The sequence below is a fragment of the Mirounga angustirostris genome, unplaced genomic scaffold (genome assembly GCF_029215605.1).
Source record: "Mirounga angustirostris isolate CCGP_5_RB_7025 unplaced genomic scaffold, mMirAng1.0.hap1 SCAF_15, whole genome shotgun sequence".
Taxonomy (NCBI): Eukaryota; Metazoa; Chordata; class Mammalia; order Carnivora; family Phocidae; genus Mirounga; species Mirounga angustirostris.
The window spans coordinates 18034891-18059506 of NW_026991723.1; the positions used below are offsets into that span (position 1 = coordinate 18034891).

The window sequence follows — 24616 nt, forward strand, 5'->3', positions numbered from 1 at the left end:
TGAAATCAACTACGATGGGAGTATTTACACCACGGAAATCAGCAAACACTACAATTTAAGGTTTTTGTCGTGTGTTCCAAAGAGCCATTTTACTGGTATACCACTGCTTTGACCTCGACCGAACTATTTTAAAATCCAAATTAATTACTAAAAAGTCTCTCTAGTGGATGTAGGCTTTAGAGGTAAGCATATCAGGGTTCAAACCCTGGCTCTGTTCTTTACTGGCTGTGCGACCTTGAACAAGTTACTCATCCTGTCTGAATCTTAGTTCCCTCATCCATAAAATAAGAACATGGAACTGCTTCAGCCAAGGTCATTCTGAGAATTAAATGGGAGAGCCCACATAAAGCTCCCAGGACAGAAGAGGACACAAAAGTTAAACTACTCCCTTGCCCTTTAACCTGACCCAGTCTTAACACGGGAAACACTAGTTCACTTTCAAAACAGTCTTCCCTGTCAAAAGCAAGCAATCTGGGGGGCCCTAGGTTGGGGAAGAATAGTCCCAGAAAGAAGGCAGCAAATAGTGGTCAGCTGGGATGCCTAGGAGCCAAGTAGAGTCCTGACTTAGCCAATATTGTGTATAAAGATGTCAATGGCAGCTTTATTTATAATAACCAAAAAAAAAAAAAAAAAAGATGGAGCAATCTAAAAATGTAACAAAAGAAAAAAATTAAGTGAATTATGGTTCATGCAAATACATAATCCATTAAAAACAGTGTCTACTAAGAATTTTAATAGCAAGAGAATATGCCTATAAAATTTATAATAGCAAACGCAGGGGCGTCTGGGTGGCTCAGTCGGTTAAGGGTCTGCCTTCAGCTCAGGTCATGATCCCAGGGTCCCGGGATGGAGCCCCACATCCAGCTCTCTGCTTGGTGGGGAGTCTGCTTCTCCCTCTCCCCCTGCCTGCCGCTCCCCACCCCCTGCTTGTGCTCTCTCTCTGTCAAATAAATAAATAAAATCATTCAAAAAGAAAAAACGTAGGGTCAGTATTATAGACACAGAAGACATAAATGATTAAATACATATACGTGATTATACTCACACATTCAGCACGAAGATGGGAAATCTAGGTGCGGACGTCTACATCGCAGGCATCTCTGGGTGGTAAGGTGATAGGCGAAACTGACCTTCTTCATCTTTCTTGCATTAAAAAAATAAAACACTTTATTTTTCTTTTCTAATAAAAAAGAGCCTGTGCCCACTGCAAGCCCATCTTTGGTGAGGAGCCTGCCACAGAAGCAACGGCGGAAGTTTCAAATCAAAAGAGGTAACCGGGAAATAGGGAGAAGATCATCACACTGAATCAAAAGCCTCTGTGACGTAGAAACCAACCCAAAGAAGCTGGGCTACAAGGAGCAAATGGGGGTGCCCAAGTAAAACCAGAAGGAGGTGGTGACCACAACGTAGATGCTCAAAGGCCAAAGACCCGGGAGGAAACTCAGCAGTGGAGCTTTCTGGAACATTTAAGGGCGTTCCTGATGTGCTGAGTGGTTCTATCTGGGAGAGGCTATCAAGAAAAGCCTCTGTCCTTGCAGATCTGTAATAGGCTGGAAAAGCACCTTTGGCCTTCCCAGTCACTGTAGTAGTATTTGAAATAGCAGAGATTGGAAAAAAAACACAAAAAAACCCGAAGTGGTCACCAACAGTTACCAGTTAGAAAAATGAAGTATGATACATCCATGCAATGGAATGCTGTGGAGTCATAAACAAGAGGGGGTTCTTTATGCGCCGATAGAGAATGAGCCCCAAGATACATTATTACCAAAAAAAAAAAAAAAAAAGCAATGTGATAAACAGTGCGAATAGATAGTTTATATAAAAAGGATGGAGAGATACTTTATGATATATTCCCTTTCTTCAGTTTTGTTGGTTTTTTTTAACTGTGTGAGTATTGCTTATTTAAAAAAAAATTTTTTTTAAATAAAACTCCCGTTTTATATGGTTTAGCTATAGTCATTTCTAAAGGACAGACACTATATTTTCTTGGTCAAGGTGATTTTTTTTTCTTTGAGGTCTTGTCCAGTCCAGAATTTCTGGAGCGGAAAAAAAAAGAGAAACTATGATCAAAGTCAAAATTTACTTGTGATTAAGTCACTAATCTTTTATGATAAAAAGCTGTGGCGGGGAACGACAATCCCTTGCCCACACTTAATTGCTGTTAACTGTGTGTACGGAGCACCCTCTAGTGGACATATGCTGACATTACAGAATTTTATATCCAGGGTATCCCAGTAAAATCTCAAACTGCCAGAATGTGAGATACACGTAATTATAAATACATATGTAGATATATACATTTTGCAAAAATGTGAGAAAACCCATTAAAGCTCATGTCTTTCTAAATAAAAAATTTAGTATAAAAATGATAAAATCGGGGCGCCTGAGTGGTGGCTCAGTCAGTTAAGTGTTTGCCTTCTGCTCAGGTCATGATCCCAGCTTCCTGGGATCGAGCCCCAGTTCCATCTCCCATATCGGTGGGGAGTCTGCTTCTCCCTCTCTCCCTACTCCACCCCTCCACTCGTGTGCTCTTGCTCGCTCCAGCTCTCTCTCTGTCTCTCTCCCTCTCTTTTTTAAGATTGTATTTATTTGTCAGAGAGAAAGAGAGCACAACCAGGGGGAGCGCCAGGCAGAGGGAGAAGCAGGCTCCCCACTGAGCAAGGAGCCCCACGTGAGACTCGATCCCAGCACCCTGAGATCATGACCTGAGCGGAAGGCAGACATCCAACCGACTGAGCCATCCAGGCATCCCTCTCTCTCTGTGTCTCAAATAAATAAATTAAATTAAAAAAAAATGATAAAATAAAAAATTCAAACCTTGAGGGGAAAAACATTCAACCCCTGGCCTAGACATATAATATTAAAGATGGTCAAGGTGTTTCTGATAAATATTATTTTGCTATTATTTTTTAAGAACGCTCAGCCGTTACGTATCTTTTTTTCAGTTCCATTGAAATACAATTGACATACAACATTGTCAGGCTTAACCAGCATAATGTGATGATTTGACATACATATATATTACAAAATGATTACCACTATGAGGTTAACACATCCACCACCCCCATAGTTACCTTTTGTGTGTCTGTGCATGTGTGTGATGAGAACTTTTAAGAGCTACTCTCTCAGCTAATAGAGTATTAGCTGTAGACACCACGCTGGACGTTACATCCTCAGCACTTATTCATCTTATAACTGGACATTTGTACCTTTTGGTCCACTTTCACCCATTCCCCACCCCGACCCCGACACCTGGCAACCACCAATCTACTCTAGGTCTTTGGTTTCCTTGTAGGTTCCACGTATAAGTGAGATCATATGGTATTTGTCTTTCTCTCTCTGACATACTTCACTTAGCCTAAAGCTCATGATTTATCCCTTTGTTGCAAATGGCAAAATTTCCTCCTTTTTTTATGGCCGAATAGTGTTCCTTTATACACATATGACACATCTTGATCCATTCATCCACCGATGGACACTTAGGTGGTTTCCATGTCTTGGCTCTTGTAAATAATGCTGCTATGAACATGTGAGGACAGGTATCTCTTCAAGGCAGTGATTTCATTTCCCTCAGTTATATACACAGAGTGGAATTGCTGGATCATAGGGTAGTTCCATTTTTAATCTTGTGAGGCCCCTCCGTACTGTTTGCCACCATGGCTGTGCCCATTTATGGCCCCTCCAGCAGGGCACAAGGGTTCCCTTTCCTCCACATCCTCACCGACACGTGCTGTCTCTTCTTGATCCTAAACCTTCTAACAGGTGTGAGGTGATCTCACATTGTGGTTTTGATCTGCATCTCCCAGGTGGTTAGTGAGTGAGGACTGATGTTGGCAACCGAATTGTTGCTCATCTCTGCCGCCTTCTCGTTTGGATTAAGTGAGACTGTCAGTTTAAAAAGGCCTTGGTCCTGTGGAGCTTCCTGTCGTCTGTGCCTGACAGTGCTCCGCACAAGGCTAATTGAGCTCTTAACAGCTCCCCCCAGGGAGAGTACAGCAGTGAGTCAGTCTCCTGGAAAACCAAGGCATATTTCTCTCTCCAGACTAGGAAGAGAACGGCCACTTAGCATGGCAGGATGATCATTTATGTCTACACATCTGTATCTACATCCACACCAATCTGTCTGTCTACCTACCTACCTCTGAGTCTAGTTTCCTCTGTAGCGAATCTCAGCAGCTTATTAACCATAGCGCCTTCAGAGAAACCAAGCAAACCCTCCCGGTGCCACTCCGGGTATGGAACAGAGGGAAAAGAGAGAGAACTAAAGCCTAAGGTTGGGAAATGGGGAAGTATGGTAACCAAGGAGGAAACTGGGAGGAAGGAAGCAGAAGGTCTAGCATTTACTGAGCTGCTGTGTGTGCGCGTTACGCACTGTTTCATTTAGCCTCCACGACAGTTCTATAAGGGAACGATCGTTTGCTCTCATTCTAGAGACACGGAAAATAGGACTCTCGGAGTTTAATTACCGTATCCATGGTTACCCTCCCATAAGTGGCACAGCTGGGCTCTGACAGCAGGTGTGCCTACAGAACCCACTTTGTCAGACTGACTCTCAGGAAGAGCAGGAAGGAGCAGGAAGCAAGGGAGGGACGGTGATTGTAAGATACCAACAGTAACAGTCAACTGAGGGTCTGGATCATTCCTATCACACATCCTGAGCCAGATCTTCTTTTTCTAATTCTCTCCTATGAGACTTATGCTGATTCCCAAGCAGCTCCTGAGATGCGGTCAAGATCTCGTGGACTCATTGAGTGATGTCACCAAGGCTATTCTGTAGGTCTTTGAAATTGTGGACTTCCTGACTCCCTGGAAAAGCCTGGTCACCAAAGGAATGCTCTTGGGGGGAAAGGGAGAGAGGAACACCTCAAATGTTTCCCAGGGGAATGGTGTATTGACCTGGGATGGCCTGCCTATCACCTGACCAACCAGAAAGCCCACAGGTGGCTCCATTAGGTGAATGTTTAATGATGATTTGAGAGGAGATAAATTTAGGTTTGCATTCCACAGTGATTACTCTGAAGAACACAGAAACCCAAACATTGACGGATTTTGAAACCTGATTCCAAAGAACAAAAAAAAAAAAAAAGGGAAAGAGGAAGGAAGGAAGGAAGGAAGGAAGGAAAAGAGAAAGTTACCCCATAAAAGACACAATGAATTCTGTTATCCTCTTGGAGTGAAGAGAAATGGTCATCTAAGACTCTTGGTGAAAGAAGTGATGACCTTTAACTAGAAAACTTTCATGCATGCATGCACACAAGCACACACCCTCACAGATTTTTAATATATGAAAGAAGGAACACCTGTTAGTTCAAATAGGCCCGTTGCATTTAAGACTATCCTGTCACTGGAAGTTTGCAAACCATGTCTTGATAATCAATTGGAAGGAAGAGAAAAAAATAAATGAAATATATGAATAAATGAATAAAGTCCACCGTGGAGGTTTAGCCAATGCAAAATTGAAAGGATTCTATTCTGGGCAGGAAGGAAGATGAGATTACCCATGAGATCCTTTCCAACGCTGTAATACTATGAGCCTGTTCAAAGGATACTGACTTCTGGTTTCTGTCTACACAGACATTATGAGAGGACACCAGCCTTGTCATCCTTCTTGTAAAACCTGCAATGAATCTGTGACCCTGTGCACTTCGTGTCCGAAAGGTCAGTATGGAGTATGATAAGAAGTGGCTGTGGCCAAGCCAATTCACTGTCACTCATGTGTATTGGCATTTTTACATAAAAGGTTTGCAGGACTTGATCCAGTCCTCACTGTTCCTATCACCATGGCTACTCTGGAAAAATGCAGGGACCCAAACAGTGACCTCTAACAAAAACTGGTATTCAGGAGTGCATGGTGGGTTCAGTCGGTAGAATATGTGACTCTTGATCTCAGGGTTTTAAGTTCGAGTCCCACATTGGGTGTAAAAATTACTTAAAAATAAAATCTTAAAAAAACAAACAGAACTGGCTTTCAAAGGACCAAAAAAAAAAAAAAAGAGAGAGAGAATGAAAAGAAAAATGCCAATGTTCTTATCCAAAGGCATGATGAAGTCATCTGTTGATCTGGCCACAGATTTTGTTAGGGTCTCTGGGTACCTGACATTTCTAGAGGTCCCATTACTCTTTAAAGTGCATTAGCCAAAACAAGAGAACTTAGGGTAGAACTTAGGGTAGGGTAGAGGGTAAATACCCTACTTATTCTTTCCTTCTTCATTTCTGAATTTAGGAGAGAAAAAAAAACCCAAGAACAACAACTTTTTTTTTTTTTTTTAAGATTTATTTGAGAGAGAGTGAGAGAAAGCGCGAGGAGCAGGGGAGAGGGACAAGCAGACTCCCCACTGAGCAGGGAGCCCAATGCGGGACTCAATCCCAGGACCCTGGGATCATGATCTGAGCTGAAGGCAGATGCCCAACTGACTGAGCCACCCAGGCGCCCCAGCCAAGAACAACAAACTTAACAGGTCAAGAGATGAACTGCTTCATCATTTACAGTAACAAAACATCAGAAATAGCAACTTCCCTGAATTCTGGGGATATTTTATTAACATGGTATACTAACAGTGAGAAGTTAAGAATTAAAAGTGACCATTAAAGTGGTCATTATGTTGGAAGGTGCAATGTTCATCATGAGATGGGGCACAAAAGTTTAAAATTTCAGGTGTGCCATGATTCTACCCCTACGAAATATAAAAGTTTACAACCAAAAATTGAAGGAATTTTCTTGGGATTTGGGAGTGAAGGGTGATTTTAAAATAGTTTTCTTCAATAATGATGTTATCTGATTTTTTTCAATTAAGAAGCACTGGGTGTTATACGCAAACAAGGAATCAGGGAACACTACATCAAAAACTAATGATGTAATGTATGGTGATCAACATAATAAAATAAAAGAAAATAAAAAAGAATAAGTAGGCAGACCGTCCACTCCAGGTGGCGCTGGATGGTGGAGGAGTTGCCACTATGTTAGTGTCTTAGCAGGAGAGGATTCCAGAAGCAGAAGAATAGACTCTGTTGAGCTGCACATGTAAAACGGCCTTACACGAAGACAGACCAAGGTGTTAATAGACAGATCAACTGGGGAAAGGGAAGCTCCATAGTGACCTGCAGGAAAGTAAAAGAAACAGGGCACGCGGGCACCTGGGTGACTCAGTCAGTCTTGATCTCGGGGTCCTGGGATCGAGTCCCACATCTGGTTCCCTGCTCAGCGGGGAGCCTGCTTGTCCCTCTGCCTCTGCCCTTCCCCCCCATCATGCACTCTCTCTCTCTCTCAAAGAAAGAAAGAAAGAAAGAAAGAAAGAAAGAAAGAAAGAAAGAAAGAAAGAAAAGAAAGGAAGGAAAGAAGGAAAGAAGGAAGGAAGGAAGGGAGGGAGGGAGGGAGGGAGGAAGGAAGGAAGGAAAGAAAGAAAGAAAGAAAGAAAGAAAGAAAGAAAGAAAGAAAGAAAGAAAGAAAGAAAGAAAGAAAGAAAGAAAGAAGAAAGAAGGAAAGAAGGAAGGAAGGGAGGGAGGGAGGGAGGGAGGGAGGAAAGAAAGAAAGAAAGAAAGAAAGAAAGAAAGAAAGAAAGAAAGAAAGAAAGAAAGAAAGAAAGAAAGAAAGAAAGAAAGAAAGAAAGAAAGAAAGAAAGAAGAAAGAAGGAAAGAAGGAAGGAAGGAAGGGAGGGAGGGAGGGAGGGAGGGAGGAAGGAAGGAAAGAAAGAAAGAAAGAAAGAAAGAAAGAAAGAAAGAAAGAAAGAAAGAAAGAAAGAAGAAAGAAAGAAAGAAAGAAAGAAAGAAAGAAAGAAAGAAAGAAAAGAAAGAAAGAAAGGAAAGAAAAAAGAAAGGAACGAAAGAAAGGAAAGAAAGAAAGAAAGAAAGAAAGAAAGAAAGAAAAGAAAGAAAGGAAAGAAAGAAAGAAAAGAAAGGAACGAAAGAAAGAAAGAAAGGAAAGAAAGAAAGAAAGAAAGAAAGAAAGAAAGAGAAAGAAAGAAAGGAAAGAGAAAGAAAGAAAAAAGAAAAAGAAAGAAAGGAAGGAAGGAAGAAAGAAAGGAAGGAAGGAAGGAAGGAAAACAGGGCAAAAGCCTCTGTTGTGGATTTCCTTTCTGGAGATTTAACTCAATGTGGAAGACTGAGCCTCACTAACAAATACTTTGGTTTGCCGGAAAGCAGCATTCCACATTCTCGGGTCTCTGCAGAGGTTCAGAAAAGCTGCCGGGGGCACCTGTCCTCTGCATGGACCCCTGTGCCATTGGACCTGCCACGTGTTGATGGTCTGCTCTGCCTCCTTCCCTGGGTTTCTAGGCACGTATCTGCTGGCCCAGGCCTGTGTCTCCTCCTGTCCTGAAGGCACGTGGCCCTCGGCGAGGAGTGGCCACTGCGAGAACTGTACGGAGGACTGTACCTCCTGCTCTGGAGCCCATCTCTGCAGAACGTGCCGGACGGGGCCGGACTTCCCTCTCTTCCTCCACGAAGGCAGGTGCTACACCAGGTGCCCTGAGTAAGTGTCCCTCTTCCTTCCACGTCCCACTCGGGTTCATTCTCCTGCTGTACTTGGAGGGCAATTCCTTCTTGCACCAGAGGACGCCGTCCTGGTTACAGAGCCTTTGGAATTGTCCCCTCGACACGCAGTCGCTGTCGGCCACGGCAGCCAAACCAGGCCCTTGTGACTGTGATATGTACGTGTTTTTGACCTTTGTGAAAATACCCTCTTTTTCCACCTTGTGGTTATGATCAAGGAGTTGTCTTCCTTCCATGACAAAAGTTAAGGCTGTGAATACATGAATGTCTTCTTAAATGTTTACAGTAGGTGAGGTGTGAGGTATAAATAATAAATATGGAATCATACCTGGTGAATTATTGATTGATTCCTCATGGTGTCCTCAGTCCTCTGGTTTATAATTCCTCTTCTCTTCCCATCAATGGGTCCAGCTCCAGGATGTAAAAATGAAGTGGAAACAGCACATGGAAAAGTTTATCTGGGAACCTTCAGTGACAAGCAACAGAAATTCTAAGTAGAATGACTGAGACAATGTGGGGTTTACTTTCTCATGGAACAAAAAGGTTAAAACCCAGCATTGGTTACATCAGCGGCCAACACTTCATTAAAGACCCACAATCTTTCTGTTTTGTCCTTGAATCTTCTTCAGCTTGTCCTCCCCTGAGCCCCTGAGCCACGTTGTCTGCCCCGTTTCCAAACCTCACCACCCTACACGACAACAACCAGAGACAGAAAAGGGCACGTTTCTCCTCCTCCATCTCTTTTTAAAAGGAAAGAAAACTTCCTCTGACTTCCCTTCACATCTCATTAGCCAGAATGCTTCACTTCCGTCTTCCAAAAATGATCTCTGGCGAGAAGGACGGAAATAGAAGGATCGGTTTAGGCTACACAAAATTCACCCTGCACACCCAAATAAAATCAGAACACTGTCAGGCAGGGAGACTGGAAAGAGGGAGGTGAGGAAGGAGTTTGGGGAAGTGACCAACAGAATCTGTTTGAAGCAATTAGAAGTTTCCCACTGATTAAAAGAACTTGATGGTAGAGCTACAAGATCTATGATAGAGGTAGATCATTAGTATCTGTATCCACTGCTGAAATAGATCCTATAGGGTAAAAACGTAAGTCAGGGTACTCAAGAAACTTCCAGCCCAGTGGAGAAGCCAAGCATATTCAATTCAGTTCCGCAGATAAATAGTTAGCACCTACTAGGTGTAAGAATTGACATCGGAAGCTAAGTTATAATCAACTGAAGGTTCTCCATTTGGTCCAAAAAAGCTAAGATACTAGATACTACTGTATAAGGGAGCCTGGTCTTAGCTTTCATCTGGGTACAATTTGGTTTCCTCTCTTCTACTAATCTGCTCCTTCTCCAAATTTTCTTTCGTAAAACTACATTAGATACGTAACCTTTATTCACCCCGTCCCATTTCTTCCTGATACATTCAATACATTTTTGTTTCCTGAATAAATATAAGAATGGCTGAAAGAATGATGAAACAGACGTGAATGAGTTAATTAAAACATCAAGTAAAGATGCCGTATAGGATCCCTTATTGGCATTGATTCAAAAAGGACTCGAGCAGCCTGAGTTATTTGCTACAGTTCTTCACCTCCCCATGTACCTGTGCCCCCTGCTCGTCCCTTTGCAGCAACTTCCACAGACACAGAATGGACTTCCCTGACCCTTGACTTTGGTCCGGGTTGCTTTGCTTTGGCCAACAGGGTGTTAGCAGAAGGGAAGCAGAAAGGCTTACAACCTGTTTGTCTGGATGAACTGGCCCTCTTGTGCTCTGTCATGGCTAAGAGAAGAATGTGCCCCAGGAGGTCCCTGTGCCAGGGAAGATAAAGGGACAGGAAGAAGACCTGAATCCAGTGTGTATCTCAGGGCCCAGCCTCCTTCTCCTGGAGTTCATGCATGACCTCTGCCCCTACAATGACATTGGCCTCTTTGAGCGCAAGCTCAGCCTAGATCTGCCTTCCCGCAGATACATGGGTGATGAGTTTGGGAGTGTCCTGCCTCTCAGCCTATTATGGCAACAGCTGACAAATAGAATGAAAATTATAGAAAACAACTGGAATAGATACCTAGAACATCGGGGGGCGCCTGGGTGGCTCAGTCGTTAAGCGTCTGCCTTCGGCTCAGGTCATGATCCCAGGGTCCTGGGATCGAGCCCCGCATCAGGCTCCCTGCTCGGTGGGGAGTCTGCTTCTCCCTCTCCCACTCCCCCTGCTTGTGTTCCTGCTCTTGCTGTGTCTCTCTCTGTCAGATAAATAAATAAAATCTTAAAAAAAAAAAAAAGATACCTAGAACATCAGAAGTCCATATTCTCTACAACGGTTTATGATTTTCCTGCTTCTGCACGTTCCAGTTCTTCCCGCCAGCTTTTTTCTTCAAAAAACTGTCGAAATTTCCCCCATCTTCCAAATCTATTTGAAAAGGTTGAGGTTTTCGTAGTTACTGTGTTCATCAGTCAGTGAGAGATTTCTCTGGCGTGATAATGTAATCACTAGAGGTACAATATATATATATACAGACGCCAGATTCCACCTGGAAGAAAGTCACTCTTATAAACATATCCTCCATGAGCAGCTACTGCAAATATGTTTGAAGCTGCGTGCAAACATTATATGTGCATGTTTGAAAAAAGCCACCAGAGGTTGGCTGAGAGCATCCGAAAGCAAAAGTGGTTCCAATTTTATAGGGCATTAAACCTTTAGAGCTTTGTAAAAATAAGTTTTTAATTATGAATGAACATTTTATATTAAGGACTAAATTCCTTAGTAATAAATTTAATTTATTAAATTAAAATTTTTCATTAAAAATGTATTGGATAAAAAGCACTTTCTACTCTAACATAAGTCTCTAATTAAAAAAAAAAAAAAAAGAAGAAGAAAGAATAAAAATTGGGAGATAAAATAGGGAAACCAGAAGGTGGCTAAACTATATACACATTAACAAAAGTGGTTTTCAAACCAACCAAATTCACAAGGATAACACCTGTCCCTTTCCTTTTTCTCCTCCTGGATTTGGCTTCTGACCCCTCCTTCCTCGGCAAATCTGACTGCCTCGTTCTGCCCCACAATAGCTGCCGTCCTTCCAGTGTCTTTCAGTCCCAAGCCCTCTGCCACCAGGCGGGACTCACTTCCCCGGATGGAAAGCATCTCCAGTTGTGCTCTGTCTTCCCCACAGGGGCTTCTATGCAGAAGACAGCACATGTGAGCAGTGTAGCTCTCCTTGCAAAACATGCGAAGGAAACGCCACCAACTGCCACTCTTGCCAAGGAAGCCTCATCTTGCACCAGGGAGCATGCCGGGAAGCCTGCCCCGAGAGGCATGTGGCCGTGGAGGGGGTGTGCAAGCATTGCCCTGAGATGTGTCAGGACTGCATCCATGAGAAGACATGCAAAGGTACATGGGAGCATCCCAGGGGAGAGTGTGGCTCCCCCAGGCTACCGCCCCTGGGGACCAACCATGGCGGGGGTGCGGGGGGCGGGGGGGCTATGCACAATGGAGGGAACCAGTCTCCTTATCTTTCCTGAAATATAACCATCTTCATGCACATCACTGAGGCAATCAAGGGCGTTCTTCAAGCTAAGACAAATGAAAGCCCCTTTTCTGCATGATTTCTTCCGTACAGGTGTACTGAGCACTTAGGGATGCGCCAAGCACCATCCCAGCTGCTAGAGATCTAGATAAGAACCCGAAGTTCCTGCCTCTTTGTCACAAAATCTTATAGGGAGGTTTATATTAATGAAACACAGAGGAAGCGAGAGAATTGCAAGTGTTACAAAAGATAGGAAAGAGAAGGTCAGGCGAAGACGGTAAGACTCAGAATAGCACTCTGGCTAGGAATTCTTTCTCTGGAATTATCTCCAAGAAGGGCTAATTTCCTCTCCAGAGCAAAACCCATTGAACTGATGCTGTTCTATCAAAGGATTCCCTTGGCGTGACCCAAAGCGTTTTCTTGGTTTCCCCCCAAATAAGAGAATGAATACAGATGAAAGAAACCCACAACGCATGCCTCACGCTGAGTTACCATGTCTATGTCACTGATCTACCCTATCAGTGAATGAAAACATAACTAATGCAAGAATGTTTAAGACGCTTTGGGGCTGAATAGAGCATGCTTTTCGGGTTTTCAACAATACCTCCAGCATCTCAGCCATAGATGGTCTGCCACAGCTCTGCAATTTTTTACACCTCTGAGGGGCAGGTCATTTTGGGCTGTAAACCCAGCACCATGTCATCAGGCCACCGTATGTGGTCTTCCCTCCCAAAGCTTAGAGATGTGGGGCATGTGCCCTGGCAGGCTTGGCATGGGGCATATGCATGGAACACTCAGGTCAAAGGAGCCAGTGTGGTCCGGACAGGCTAGCCCACTCCAGAAGGAACAAATTCCTTTCTCCTGTGCCCAATGGGGTAACTTGCTGCTTCCTCCTTCCTCCAGAGTGTATGCCTGGGTCCTTCCTGTACCAGGATATGTGTCATCCCTCCTGTCCCCACGGCTTCTACGTGGACATACGCAAGTGTGTCCCCTGCCACAAAGACTGTCTGGAGTGTAGTGGCCCCTCAGCGGATGACTGTGACCTCTGTGCCGAGCCATCCCTGGTTCTCTATGATGGACAGTGTTTGGACGAATGTCCAGTGGGAACTTACTATGAAAAAGAGACTAAGGATTGCAGAGGTAAAGACTTGCGTGTGTATGGCCAAGCATCCCAGGGAGGCTGTCACAATGATGGGTTTCTGCTGAGACAAAGCAGGTGCTGGGGTTTGCAGGGTTCCAGCCCCGGAGCTGTCATCCCATCCGTTTCCCTCCTGCTCAACAAAGCAGATTTTTGAATCTGCTCTAATTCATTATTTATTTATTTATTTATTTATTTTAAAGATTTATTTATTTGAGAGAGAGAGAATGAGAGAGAGCGAGTACATGAGAGGGGGGAGGGTCAGAGGGAGAAGCAGACTCCCTGCCAAGCAGGGAGCCCGATGTGGGACTCGATCCCGGGACTCCAGGATCATGACCTGAGCTGAAGGCAGTTGCTTAACCAACTGAGCCACCCAGGCGCCCTCATTATTTATTTTTTAAATGAATCATTCATAAGCTTTGACCATGTAATTTTTCTTAATAACAAATCAGATTGACCCTCCTCACAACATGGGCCCTGAACTGCTGATCAAAAAGAATTCTCATGTGAAGTTTCACAGCAGAGATGAGCCTTCAAAAGTCACCCAAAATGGAAGTTGGTTGTTGTTTTTTTTTTCTTAAACCTTGAAGCTACTAAAGGTTGACAGCAGCTCAGGGAAAACCGTGCCACAGAGGATTTTCTTGGTGCCTCTTAGGTCCCTTATCAGTTTTCTCCCTGCGGTTCCCCCCTGCCCCCGGACCCCATGGCTCCTCATCTGCTTCAGCAGCTCCTGCCCTGGGACCCCCACTCAGCACATCAACCCGAACCCATTCAAGGAGGGATCTGCTCTCGTTTATGCCTCCTTATGTTTTCCCTAGGTATCAACTGTTGGCCTCAGAACAGGAAAAATAACAGGTCTATTATGAGAATTCGCAAACCACTGAATCACTCTGGGTGAACTTCTCCAGAGTTTCAGGCTTCACTCCAGCTAGGCGGCCAGTGGTAACTTCGCCCCATGTCGCCACCTAGCAAGCACTAGACAGCTATGCAGAGGTGGTCCCAATAGCAGCAAGAGCTTGAGGGTGAGAAACCCCAGCGCCCCCCCCCCCCAACGTTCCAGAACATACTCAGGAGACTGATTTGCATGTCCTAGGACATGAAGATGGAGCTGACTCCTCACAGCTTTCTGCTCTAGCACTATGATCAACACACCTTGTTGTGTGTTTTATGTAAGGTACTCTTCACTGTCAATGTTCCACCCGAAAGACCACAGACTAGAACATGGCGGAAGACAGGGCAGCAGTGAGCTTGGGGCCAGTTTCCTTGAGAAGTTTAGCAACTTGGCCAAAGGCCGTCGTGCCTGTACTCAGACAGGAACTAAGGGTCAATTTCTGCCTTTCTCTGGTGTTTGCCATACAGAGAACTTTGCAGGCCTCACAGTACATTTACTTGACTTAATTTTCTCATTGAGAAAGGCCCCTGGTTCCCATCCCTGGTTGCCCATTAGAATCACCTGGAGAGCTTCAAAAAAAAAAAAAAAATACCACTGTACAGATGCCTGGGCTCCCCTCAGACCAACTCAACCGTAGGGAACTAACTTGAGGGCTTTCCCTACAAGGCGATGGCTCCTTCCACCAGTCCAAAGGTAGGCTGAGGGAAGCTGGTACTGGAAGAAACAGGGTGGCCACCGGACTTTCCAGAAAGAAGAAACAAAGAACCTGACCTGAAAAATTAAGATTTGGGTAGATGTGGAGAAGCATCCAGAACCAAGCAGGATCTCCTCCAAGAAACACAAGGGCTTGGGATCCATTTGGATCATCCAAATTATCCTCTATGAGAGAGCATAGGCACCTCTAAGAATCTCACGCCTATCCCAAGGCACTGGGGCAGAAATAGCAAGAGCTCTGATTAAGCTCCTGGGTTCAACTTCTAACCCTGCCCATTTCCAGCCAAGTGACTTAGCACCTACAGCCTCAATTTCCTGATCTAGATAACATGAGATGACCATAATGCCATGTGTCTATTCATTCAGGGAGCACTTACTGGGGGCTTCCTATGTACTGTGTGCTCCTCTAGGCCTAGGGAAAAGCAAGGGACAATACAGACAGAATACGGGTGAGTCAAAAGGAAAAGTTAGTCAGGGCAGGGGAACAGGAAGTTGGACAGGATGGAGTTGAAATTATAGTGAAGGCATCCTGAAGACCTCATAGAAAAACAGAGGGAACAAGCCACACATACATCTAGGAGAACCACACATACACTCTAGGCAGAGGGAACGGCAATGGCTAAGACCCCGAGGTAGGGATGAATTGTTTCGATTTTATTTGTCTAAGAAAAGTTACTGAGTGCCTGTTACATGCCAGGTCCTCTCACAGGTACTGTGCATTCATCAATGAATACAAAAGAGGCCTTTTTTTGATCAACAGGCAATTACAGTACATCCCAACAACTGTTGTTAGTGATAAGCTCGAGTTGTTCCGGGAGGTCAGTGGAGGGCCACAGAGTGACAGTTATGGGGTAAGCAGGCCACAGATCAGTGTATGACCATACCCTACAGAATTGCTTATTGTTTTGTTGCAGTTTTGGTAACCACACTGAGTCTAATATTTCTGGATGCGGCAAGAAGGGGTTCTCTAGATATTACAGAGAATGTGAAATGGCCATTTTTCTTCTCATTTGACAAGAATGCTCTACCCAGAGCCTAAGGGCTCTACCCAACTAGTGGCCCCCATGCCCTGGATCCAGAGCCCTAGAAATCTCTGAAAGAAAAGGGGAAGGGGTGTAAACACATCTTCTAGGGGCGCCCTGGGCCTCTCTCACTTGGTCTTCTGCCCCCACCGTGCCCACAGATTGCCACAAGTCCTGCCAGACCTGCTCATCACCTGGGATTTGCACGGCCTGTCAGGAGGGCCTTCTGGTCAACCACCACGGGGACTGCGTGCCTCACAAGGAATGTGCCCCCGTTGAGTACTGGGATGTGGAGGCTCTGGGATGCAAGCCCTGCCATGCTAAGTGCTTCCGCTGCACGGGGCCTGCCGAGGACCAGTGTCACACCTGCCAGAGGGACAACCTTCTTTTCAGTGAGTCACGTGTCCTCTGAGGAGGGCTCTCTCTTTCCCTCCATCTGGGAAACCACCTTGCATGACGCCTCGTGCCCAGATGTTTGGTGTCTTTCTAATTTTTCACTTTGTATTTGGAAAATTTTCAAACCTATAGAAAAGAAAAAAGTATGAAGAACGCCACACACGTGCCCTTCACCCACTTCAGCCACCACTAATTGGGTGTCCCATTTGCTTAATCATTCGCGTGCTCAGTCTTGACTGTCTCAATGTGTAATGCCTACATAATCCACAATAAATTTTTTCCTGACCATCTGAGGATGTGATACACACATCATGACTCCTTTCGCATAAATACTTTAGTATGTATTTCCTAAAACTAAGGATACTTTTTGACATAGCCATGGTACAGTTGTTGATGCAAGTGAATTTAACATCAATACTTCACTATATCATCTGTTTTATAATTTTGGCAATTCCTCCTTGGAACAGAATCCAGTCTCCAATCAGGTATTGCCTTCAGGTGCCAGGTCTCTGTAGCCCCCATTAAACTGAAACATTTCCACAGACATTTTTTTCTATAGAATATTGACATTTTAGAAGAATACAGTCCCTATCCCTCCACTGAAGTCTGTGTGAGGTGTCCCACAATTAGACAGAGATAATTCATTCTCAGCCAGAATACTTCACAGGTGATGTCATGTCCACCTGGAGACCCAGGATGTCACCTGCCCCTCACTGGTGACACTAACTGTGGTCATCTGTTCAGAGTGCTGTCCAATGTCTCCACTGCTTAGTTACTATTTTCCCTTGCGATTAATAAGCAATCTGTGGAGAGACACTTTACAAACATGCAGGGATTCAGCCCCTCATCAAAATTTCCCCTGGATTTTGCATCCAGGGATTAATAAATCTTCTTGAAGTCTGGCATGGTCTGAGGTTGGCCACCTCCAGCAGATCTTATCACAGATGTGAAGCAATGCCCTCAGGTTTCCAGGGATTCCATGATTAGGCTAATAGAGGTATGTGAGAAAGAAAATGAGACAAAGTGCACTCAGCTAAAAGAAGGAGCAACGGAGGGGCATAGGAGAGAGGGAAGGAAGAGATGAACGTGCTGAAGACCTGGAAAGGGTTAGCATCTATCTCCCCAATCCACACAGATCTGAGAAGCAAGACCCTCACAAGGACACCATCTCATTCCTCCTGCATCCTCCCTTCCCACATGGTTCACCCTAGGGAGCACAGAGAAGAGGTTTGGGAGACGTTCATCATACTTGATACCAAGACAGACTCTTTTCCTTCCTTGGCAGACAGGACCTGCGTGCAGGACTGCCCCGAGGGCTACTATGCTGATGAGGACAGCCACCAATGTGTCCCCTGCCACAGCTCTTGCAGGACGTGTGAAGGGAGACACAGCACACAATGCCTCTCCTGCCAACCAGGCTTGCTCCAGCTGGAAAAAGAGTGCCTGCTGCAGTGCCTGGAAGGGTAAGGTGCCCAACACACGTTTCCTTCATTTAATCCCAAACCAGGCAGGCAGCACGAACGGCAAACCCATTTTGCAGATGAGGAAGCTAAGTTATAGAACACCACGTTGAAGTCTCAGTGCTAGGAAGAAATGAAGATCAGAGGCCAACCAAGATCTACTGATCTCTAAAGGATTTCAGCTAGGGGCACCTGGGGGTGCTCAGTCGGTAGAGCACATGACTCTTGATCCTGGGTTCGTAGTGAGTTTGAGCCTCATGTTCGGTGCAGAGATTACTTAAATAAATATCTTAAAAAAAAAAAAAAAGATTTCAGCTAATTCATAGTAATGGATGAGGACATAGGAGAGGCAGAGTGACCCAGTGAGAAAACATGAAGGGTTGATCATCAAGTTAGAATCATGCGTCAAACTTCACTACTAATTTTAAGGTACAAGAAAACCCAAGGCAGAGGCAAAGCATTCTTCCCTTAGAGAAGTCTAAGACCATAAATGTAGGTCCTTCCTCTTCTGCATTAGGATTTGTTCTGATCACATTTAATAGATGAGGTCTAAGCAATGTATGCAGAGCATTGATTTTACAAAGGGAACAATTTCAATTAAATATTTCCACTCATATGCCACCAATACTCCAACCTACCATGCCCCCATACGTCTACAACTTACAGGTTTAATTACATAAGCAACCTAGATACACAGATGTATGCTCCTAAAAGCATGTCACAAATAAGAACTCTATCATTTTTTGCTAGGAAAAACTTTTAGTGTATTTATCAGAAGGTCTGGTTACCAGCATATTTGAAAGAGGATTTGAGTGGGTCATCCCTTTTCTCCCGCCAGGAATGCCCAGTAAAGAGAAAGATGGATTATAGGCCCATTGCTAATTCTTCCTTCCCAATCAGTAACCTAAGGCACTGAGCGTTTCCAGAGCCAAAATGAAAGGCTATCACCTTGGCCTTTCCCCAGTGCTTCTGCCCAGATGAGACATCACATTTCTTTCCTTCGGTTCTTAGCAATTCCTGCCTGCATTTCTCACCGTGGTGCTTTACACGGCCCTCATCCATTCACCCATTCATTCCACACATGTCTAATGAAGAGCATCTGGATGTAAAATACAAAGATTTTGACCTTCAAGAATTAATTCTTCCTGGGGCGCCTGGGTGGCTCAGTCAGTTAAGCATCTGCCTTCGGCTCAGGTCATGATCCTGGGGTCCTGGGATCGAGCCCCGCATCGGGCTCCCTGCTCAGCTAGGAGTCTCCTTCTCCCTCTCCCTCTGCCCCTCCACCCCCACTCATGCTCTTTCTCTCTCAATGTCTCTCAAATAAATAAATAAATATTTTTAAAAAAAGAATCGATTCTTCCTATATATTTCTTACCAAGAAAATTATAAGCACCTGGAAAAAAAAAAAAAAACCCTCTTATTTTTCACACATATTTACTACAATGCTCAGCACAGAGTCACACACCTCAGCCCTGAAAAACACCAGCCATATGGATCCACAAAGAAAGAGCCCTACCCAACAAGAGACGGAATAGGGCCACCTGGCTTAGCCTTTCCCCTTCATTCCAGAAAGTGCCCGAAAAGATCTGGATCCAATGAAAGGAATCTCCATCTCCCCCAAATCAAGTCATTAAATACTTTTTACACAAAAAAGGCATAATCCTATCATCTAAATAGTTGTAGACCATCAAATTAAGAAGACAATTTTTACATTGGGAAGTATGTGAAGTTACCCACTGGGGAGGAGAGGCACGGGTTGCCATAAACCTCTTTAATGGGGTATTAATGAGGTATAAGTGGAAATATTTAACAGCAATGGTTCCTTTTATAAAATTGATGTTCCATGCGCGTTGCATCAATCTCATATGGTAAATCTCCTTGCCTCAGAAAGGCAGGTATATGATCCTCCGAACCCTTTACCCACACCCATAATTATTTTAGTGTTTAACCTCAGAGCAGGGTTGTTTTTTTTTTCTTAAAGATTTTTATTTATTTATTTGTCAGAGAGAGAAAGAGCACAAGCAGGGAGAGCGGCAGACAGAGTAGGCAGAGGGAGAAGCAGGCTCCCCGCTGAGAAGGAGCCCAATGTGGGACTTGATCCCAGGACCCTGGGATCATGACCTGAGCCAAAAGCAGACGCTTAACTGACTGAGCCACCCTGGAGCCCAGGGGCCTTCTATCTTAAAAATAACCGATCACATTAGTAACATTAGTAAAGAACATGTATGCTGCTTTGGAGTTTACAAAGTATTTCTACTCAGAATATATTTTTATATTATGATTTGGTTCTCCAACAATCCTCAGAGATCGACTTATTCTCCCCATTTTACAGATGACAAAATTGAGGCTCAAAGAGGTTAAGTGACTTGCCCAACATCACAAGGCTACTCATACCCAGTGGGGCCAAAACAAGAAATCAGATCTTCTGACTTCACGCCCCTGTATTGTCTGTGTGGGAAGGTGTGTGTTTCTACCTCTTCCCATGGCTTTCTCTTTCAAGTCTTCTGTGGCTTTTATCAGCTCTTTAGTTCCCAATTGATGCTTTCTTAGTCCTCCCTTCATCACCCTGTCTCTCTCACCCCCCAGGCTTACTGATTGACTTGGCAGTACTTTTCCTCACCTAATGGCAGAAGGTAAAACAAGGCCTGATTTGCCACAAGCTGGGCCACTGAGGTACAATCGCTCAGGTCGGGGACAGGTGGCGAGGGAGAGGCAGACTCAGCACTACCTTGCTCTGGTTTTAGTTTCCAACGACTAGTGGAAGTGAAATAAGCTTTAGGGAACCTCATGTGGCAAATAGTTTCAGGCCGGAGAAGCCAAGGGCAAACCGTCAAGTTTCAAGGAGAGCGTCAATGTGCCGGGGTCCAGAGATGCCAAAAAGGGTCAGATGATGTCTAGAAGTTCATCTTTGTCAAAGATTTCTTTTCTCTCTTCTATCTAACTTGAAATATTTTTATTTGCTTTGCCCTGCTTTGTTATAGTGGTAAACAGGTTCAAATCACATGAGCCCACTTCGTGAACTGTTTGACATTAAGCCAATTGTCTAAATTCTCTGAGCCTCAATTTTTACTTACATAAAATAGGGATGATAATATCTAAATCATGAGGTTTGCTTTGAGATTTAATCATACGATTCATAATTATCACGAATATGTGTGATTTATAATATGCCAGGCACTGTTCCAACAATTTTCTCAACAATAACTTGTTTAGTTTTAGCTACTAACATTAGCTGCATATTACAGACCTGAGACACAGAGATGTTGTGACACTTGGCCAAGGTTACACAGCTCATAAGTGGAATTGCTTGGCTTTGACCCCATGCAGTTTGTTCCAGAAGGCAAGCTCCAGACTGCATGGCTCTAGTGTCTCCCTTTTAGGTTCAAAAGGTGAAATAATGTCTATGAAGTCCCTAGTGTACTACCAGGTACATAGTTAAAAGGCAATGAACAGTGATTATGGTTATATTTAGCCTCCAAAAATTTTTTCAGAGGTTACATCTATTATGATGTAAACATTAGCATCATTCATGTCATTTTCTATTTCAAGATAGATTTTTTCGAAGATTTTATTTATTTGTCAGAGAGAGAGAGACAGCGTGCACAAGCAGGGGGAGGGGCAGAGGGAGAAGCAGACTCCCAGCTGAGCCCAATGCGGGGCTCGATCCCAGGACCCTGGGATCATGACCTGAGCCAAAGGCAGACGCATAACCAACTGAGCCACCCCCAGGCGTCCCTCAAGATAGGAGATGTTTTTTAAAATTGCGAAACTAGAAGAATCACTCAGAGGTACATCAAAAACATCTTCCATACCCTGATCCCAGTCAACAAAACGTGAAGCTTGAATTTTCCAGTGGAGAAGCACATGGGTATAGAGAAGGTAAAAGTAGTGAATAATTACTGTGGTTCTACTGCATGTGATAAGTCCTTTCGTGTGTGTTACCTAATTCAAAATTCACAAATAGCAGGGGAGGGGTTGTAGTGCCCAATTTAAAGATAAGAAAACTGATTTATATTGTAGTGCCCAATTCAAAGATAAGAAAACTGAGTCATTAGATTTATTAGTATCATTACAGGAATACCTTGGAGATACCGCAGTTCACTTCCAGACCACTGCAATAAAGTGAATATTGCAATGGAGCTCGTTCAAATGAAGTTTTCAGTTTCCCAGGGCATATATGTAAAAGTTAGGCTTACACGATACCGTAGCCCATTAAGTGTGCAATAGCATTATGTCTAAGAGAGCAATCTACATACCTAAATTAAAAAATGCTTGATTGCCAAAAAATGCTAACCATCATCTGAGCTTTCAGTAATCACTGATCACAGATGTCCATAACAAGTATTGTAATAATAATGAAAAAGTTTGAAATATTGCGAGAATTACCAAAATGTGACAGAGACATGAAGTGAGCAAGTGGTATTGGAAAAACAGCACCGAAAGACTTGCCCCAATGTGCGATATCTGAGAAGCGCAATAAAGCAAAGTGCAATAATATGAGGTGTGCCCACAGTAACGTATCTACTGAGTAACGTTAACGAGTAGAGTCTTAAGTCACCCAGCCTGGAACCGAACACCCCATGCGACTCACCCTGATTTTTCTACCACACCCAACTTAAGAGCAAAGCTTATTCAGTCTTTGCTTCCCCGCTTGGTTTCAGATACTACGCAGAAATCTCCACAGGACGGTGCAAGAGGTGCAGCAAGAGCTGCAAGGCATGCCGGGGCCCGCAGCCCACCGACTGCCTGTCTTGCGATTCGTTTTTCTTTCTGCTCCGCTCCAAGGGAGAGTGTCATCGCAACTGCCCAGAGCATTACTATGCGGAGCAAGGCACACAGACGTGTGAGAGATGCCACCCGACCTGCGACAAATGCAAAGGTGAGGGTGTATCTGTCATTTTGCCTGTGTAGATGGGAAGATGAGGATTCCTTTGTGCCTGGCCCCTCTGTTTTCATCACCTATAGAGCTTTCTCTCACTTGCCAACCCGGCCAATCCTCTCCAGCATCAGCACCTCTCCCCTGGGCCGCCCTGCACTATCCTGCCGTCTCTTCAGACCCTCCCAGCCTTCCAGGCCCAGACACAGGCATCGTCTCCCCCAGGAGGTGCTTCCCACCTGCTCTGTCCTCTGCTTGTTGAACTTGGAATCTGCCTAGGGAGTTTTATTTTTGTTATTACAACAGCTACTTAAGATGTCTGTCTTTAGCTCTCCCAAGCTCCATTCTCACTTTCCTGAGACCGACTTCTCTGTCCCAGAGAACCCTAAAATCAACATGTCCCAGAGTAAACACAATCTGGGTTTCCTCTGATAGTCACTCTTTCTGTTAATGGACCCGCTATCCAACCAATACCTTAACGATATCCTCCCCTTGCCTCCTGCCCAACCCACCTGCTCTCCAACAAAGGTAAACTTCAAGATCTGCTGATTTTCTCTCCTAAGCATTTCTGTACTCAGATCTCTCTCATTCTTACTATCCTCGTTCTCCATTCTCAGCATCTCTCAGTCAACTTTCTGAAGTACCAGCAACGTGATCTCAACTCTGGGCTTGCCACCCCCAGGTCATCCTGTACAGTACAGTCAGAGTGATCAAAAATTCCCATCTGCTGGGCATGGAAAGATGATCAGTGTGAATTATTCTCAACATTGAAGAAATACCTCCTACAATGTTTTAATTGTTAAAACTTATTAGGTTAATATTTGTAGTTGGTACGGTACATTTCTGCTATCCTTTTCAAAATTATCTTGGCTATTTCCAGCCCCCTTTTTTTTTAAGATTTTATTAATTGATTTGACAGAGAGAGAGAGCACAAGTAGGGGGAACAGCAGACAGAGGGAGAAGCAGGCTCCTCGCTGAGCAGGGAGCCCAATGTGGGGCTTGATCCCAGGACCCCGGGATCATGACCCAAGCCGAAGGCAGCCACTTAACCGACTGAGCCACCCAGGCGCCCCTCCAGCCCCTTTTCTATATAAATTTTATACACAGTCACATTTCATTTAAAAAAAAAAAAAAAACCCGGGGCACCTGGGTGGCTCAGTCGGTTAAGCGTCTGCCTTCGGCTCAGGTCATGATCTCAGGGTCCTGGGATGGAGCCCCGCATCGGGCTCCCTGCTCCACGGGAAGCCTGCTTCTCCCTCTCCCACTCCCCCTGCTTGTGTTCCCTCTCTCGCTATGTCTCTCTCTGTCAAATAAATAAATAAAATCTTTAAAAAAATAATAATAAATAAATAAATAAATAATCCCTTGGATATTAACTGGCTTTAACGGAATCAAATAAATTCAAATTCAAATAAATAAATTCCCCAAATAAGGGGAGGGGAAATCCATCTTTATGATCCTGAGTCATCACATCTATGAACATGGTATATCTCTGCAATCTATGCATTTACTTTTTGTCCTTCAATAAATTTCCAATAATTTTTTCTTATTTTTAAAAGGTGATTAAAGTCTTTCCCCAGCCAGTCCTTTTAGCTTATGACCTTGCCTCTCTTTCCATGTACTCTAGAACCTAGAGCCACTCAGCAGCTACCAAACACGTTATACTCTTTCATGCCTCTGTGCCTTTTGTCTATGTGTTTCCTCTTTCTGGAGAATGACGCCGTAGGCAACTCTCAACTTAGAAGACCCAGCTTGGGCGTCATCTCCTCCGGGAAGCTTTTCTTAGTCCTCCCAGCAATGTTCTTCCTTCTTCTGGTTCTGTAATATACTGCTTTATCATAGCTCTTTTTACATTAATTTTAATTAATCATGTCCATCTCGCCTAGTAATTGTGAGACCCTCAGGGCTAGGATTGTGCCACATTTACTTTGTATACCCTATTCTAGTCTAGACTGTAACACATAGTGAGTGCTCATTTAGTGTTTGCTGAATGAATGAATGAACACAAAACAAACAAATCCTAAAGTCTTTTTGCAAATTGGAAAATTCTCCATTATTATATCTCCAAATGTTGCTTCTCCACCCTTTCCTCTAATCTCCTTTTCTG

General features: G+C 44.1%; 1 protein-coding gene and 1 long non-coding RNA gene across 3 annotated transcripts in view; one reads left to right on the forward strand and one right to left on the reverse strand.

Annotated features, from left to right (window-relative positions):
• Positions 1–24616, forward strand: part of PCSK5 (proprotein convertase subtilisin/kexin type 5) — a 466280-nt gene that overhangs the window by 421153 nt on the left and 20511 nt on the right. The window contains exons 28-35 of one of the 2 annotated variants that reach the window (XM_045882270.2): positions 1193–1270; positions 5575–5658; positions 8272–8467; positions 11658–11875; positions 12915–13151; positions 15939–16169; positions 17459–17636; positions 22295–22512. In XM_045882270.2, coding sequence (XP_045738226.1) covers positions 1193–1270; positions 5575–5658; positions 8272–8467; positions 11658–11875; positions 12915–13151; positions 15939–16169; positions 17459–17636; positions 22295–22512 — 1440 coding nt within the window. The remainder of the gene's footprint in view (positions 1–1192; positions 1271–5574; positions 5659–8271; positions 8468–11657; positions 11876–12914; positions 13152–15938; positions 16170–17458; positions 17637–22294; positions 22513–24616) is intronic. The other variant, XM_045882271.2, reaches the window with a different exon arrangement.
• LOC135362708 (uncharacterized) lies at positions 1045–11179 on the reverse strand. Its single transcript, XR_010407701.1, has 3 exons — positions 10772–11179; positions 8816–8953; positions 1045–1143 (listed from the first exon to the last, which is right to left on the reverse strand). It is a non-coding gene; the product is annotated as an uncharacterized LOC135362708 (long non-coding RNA).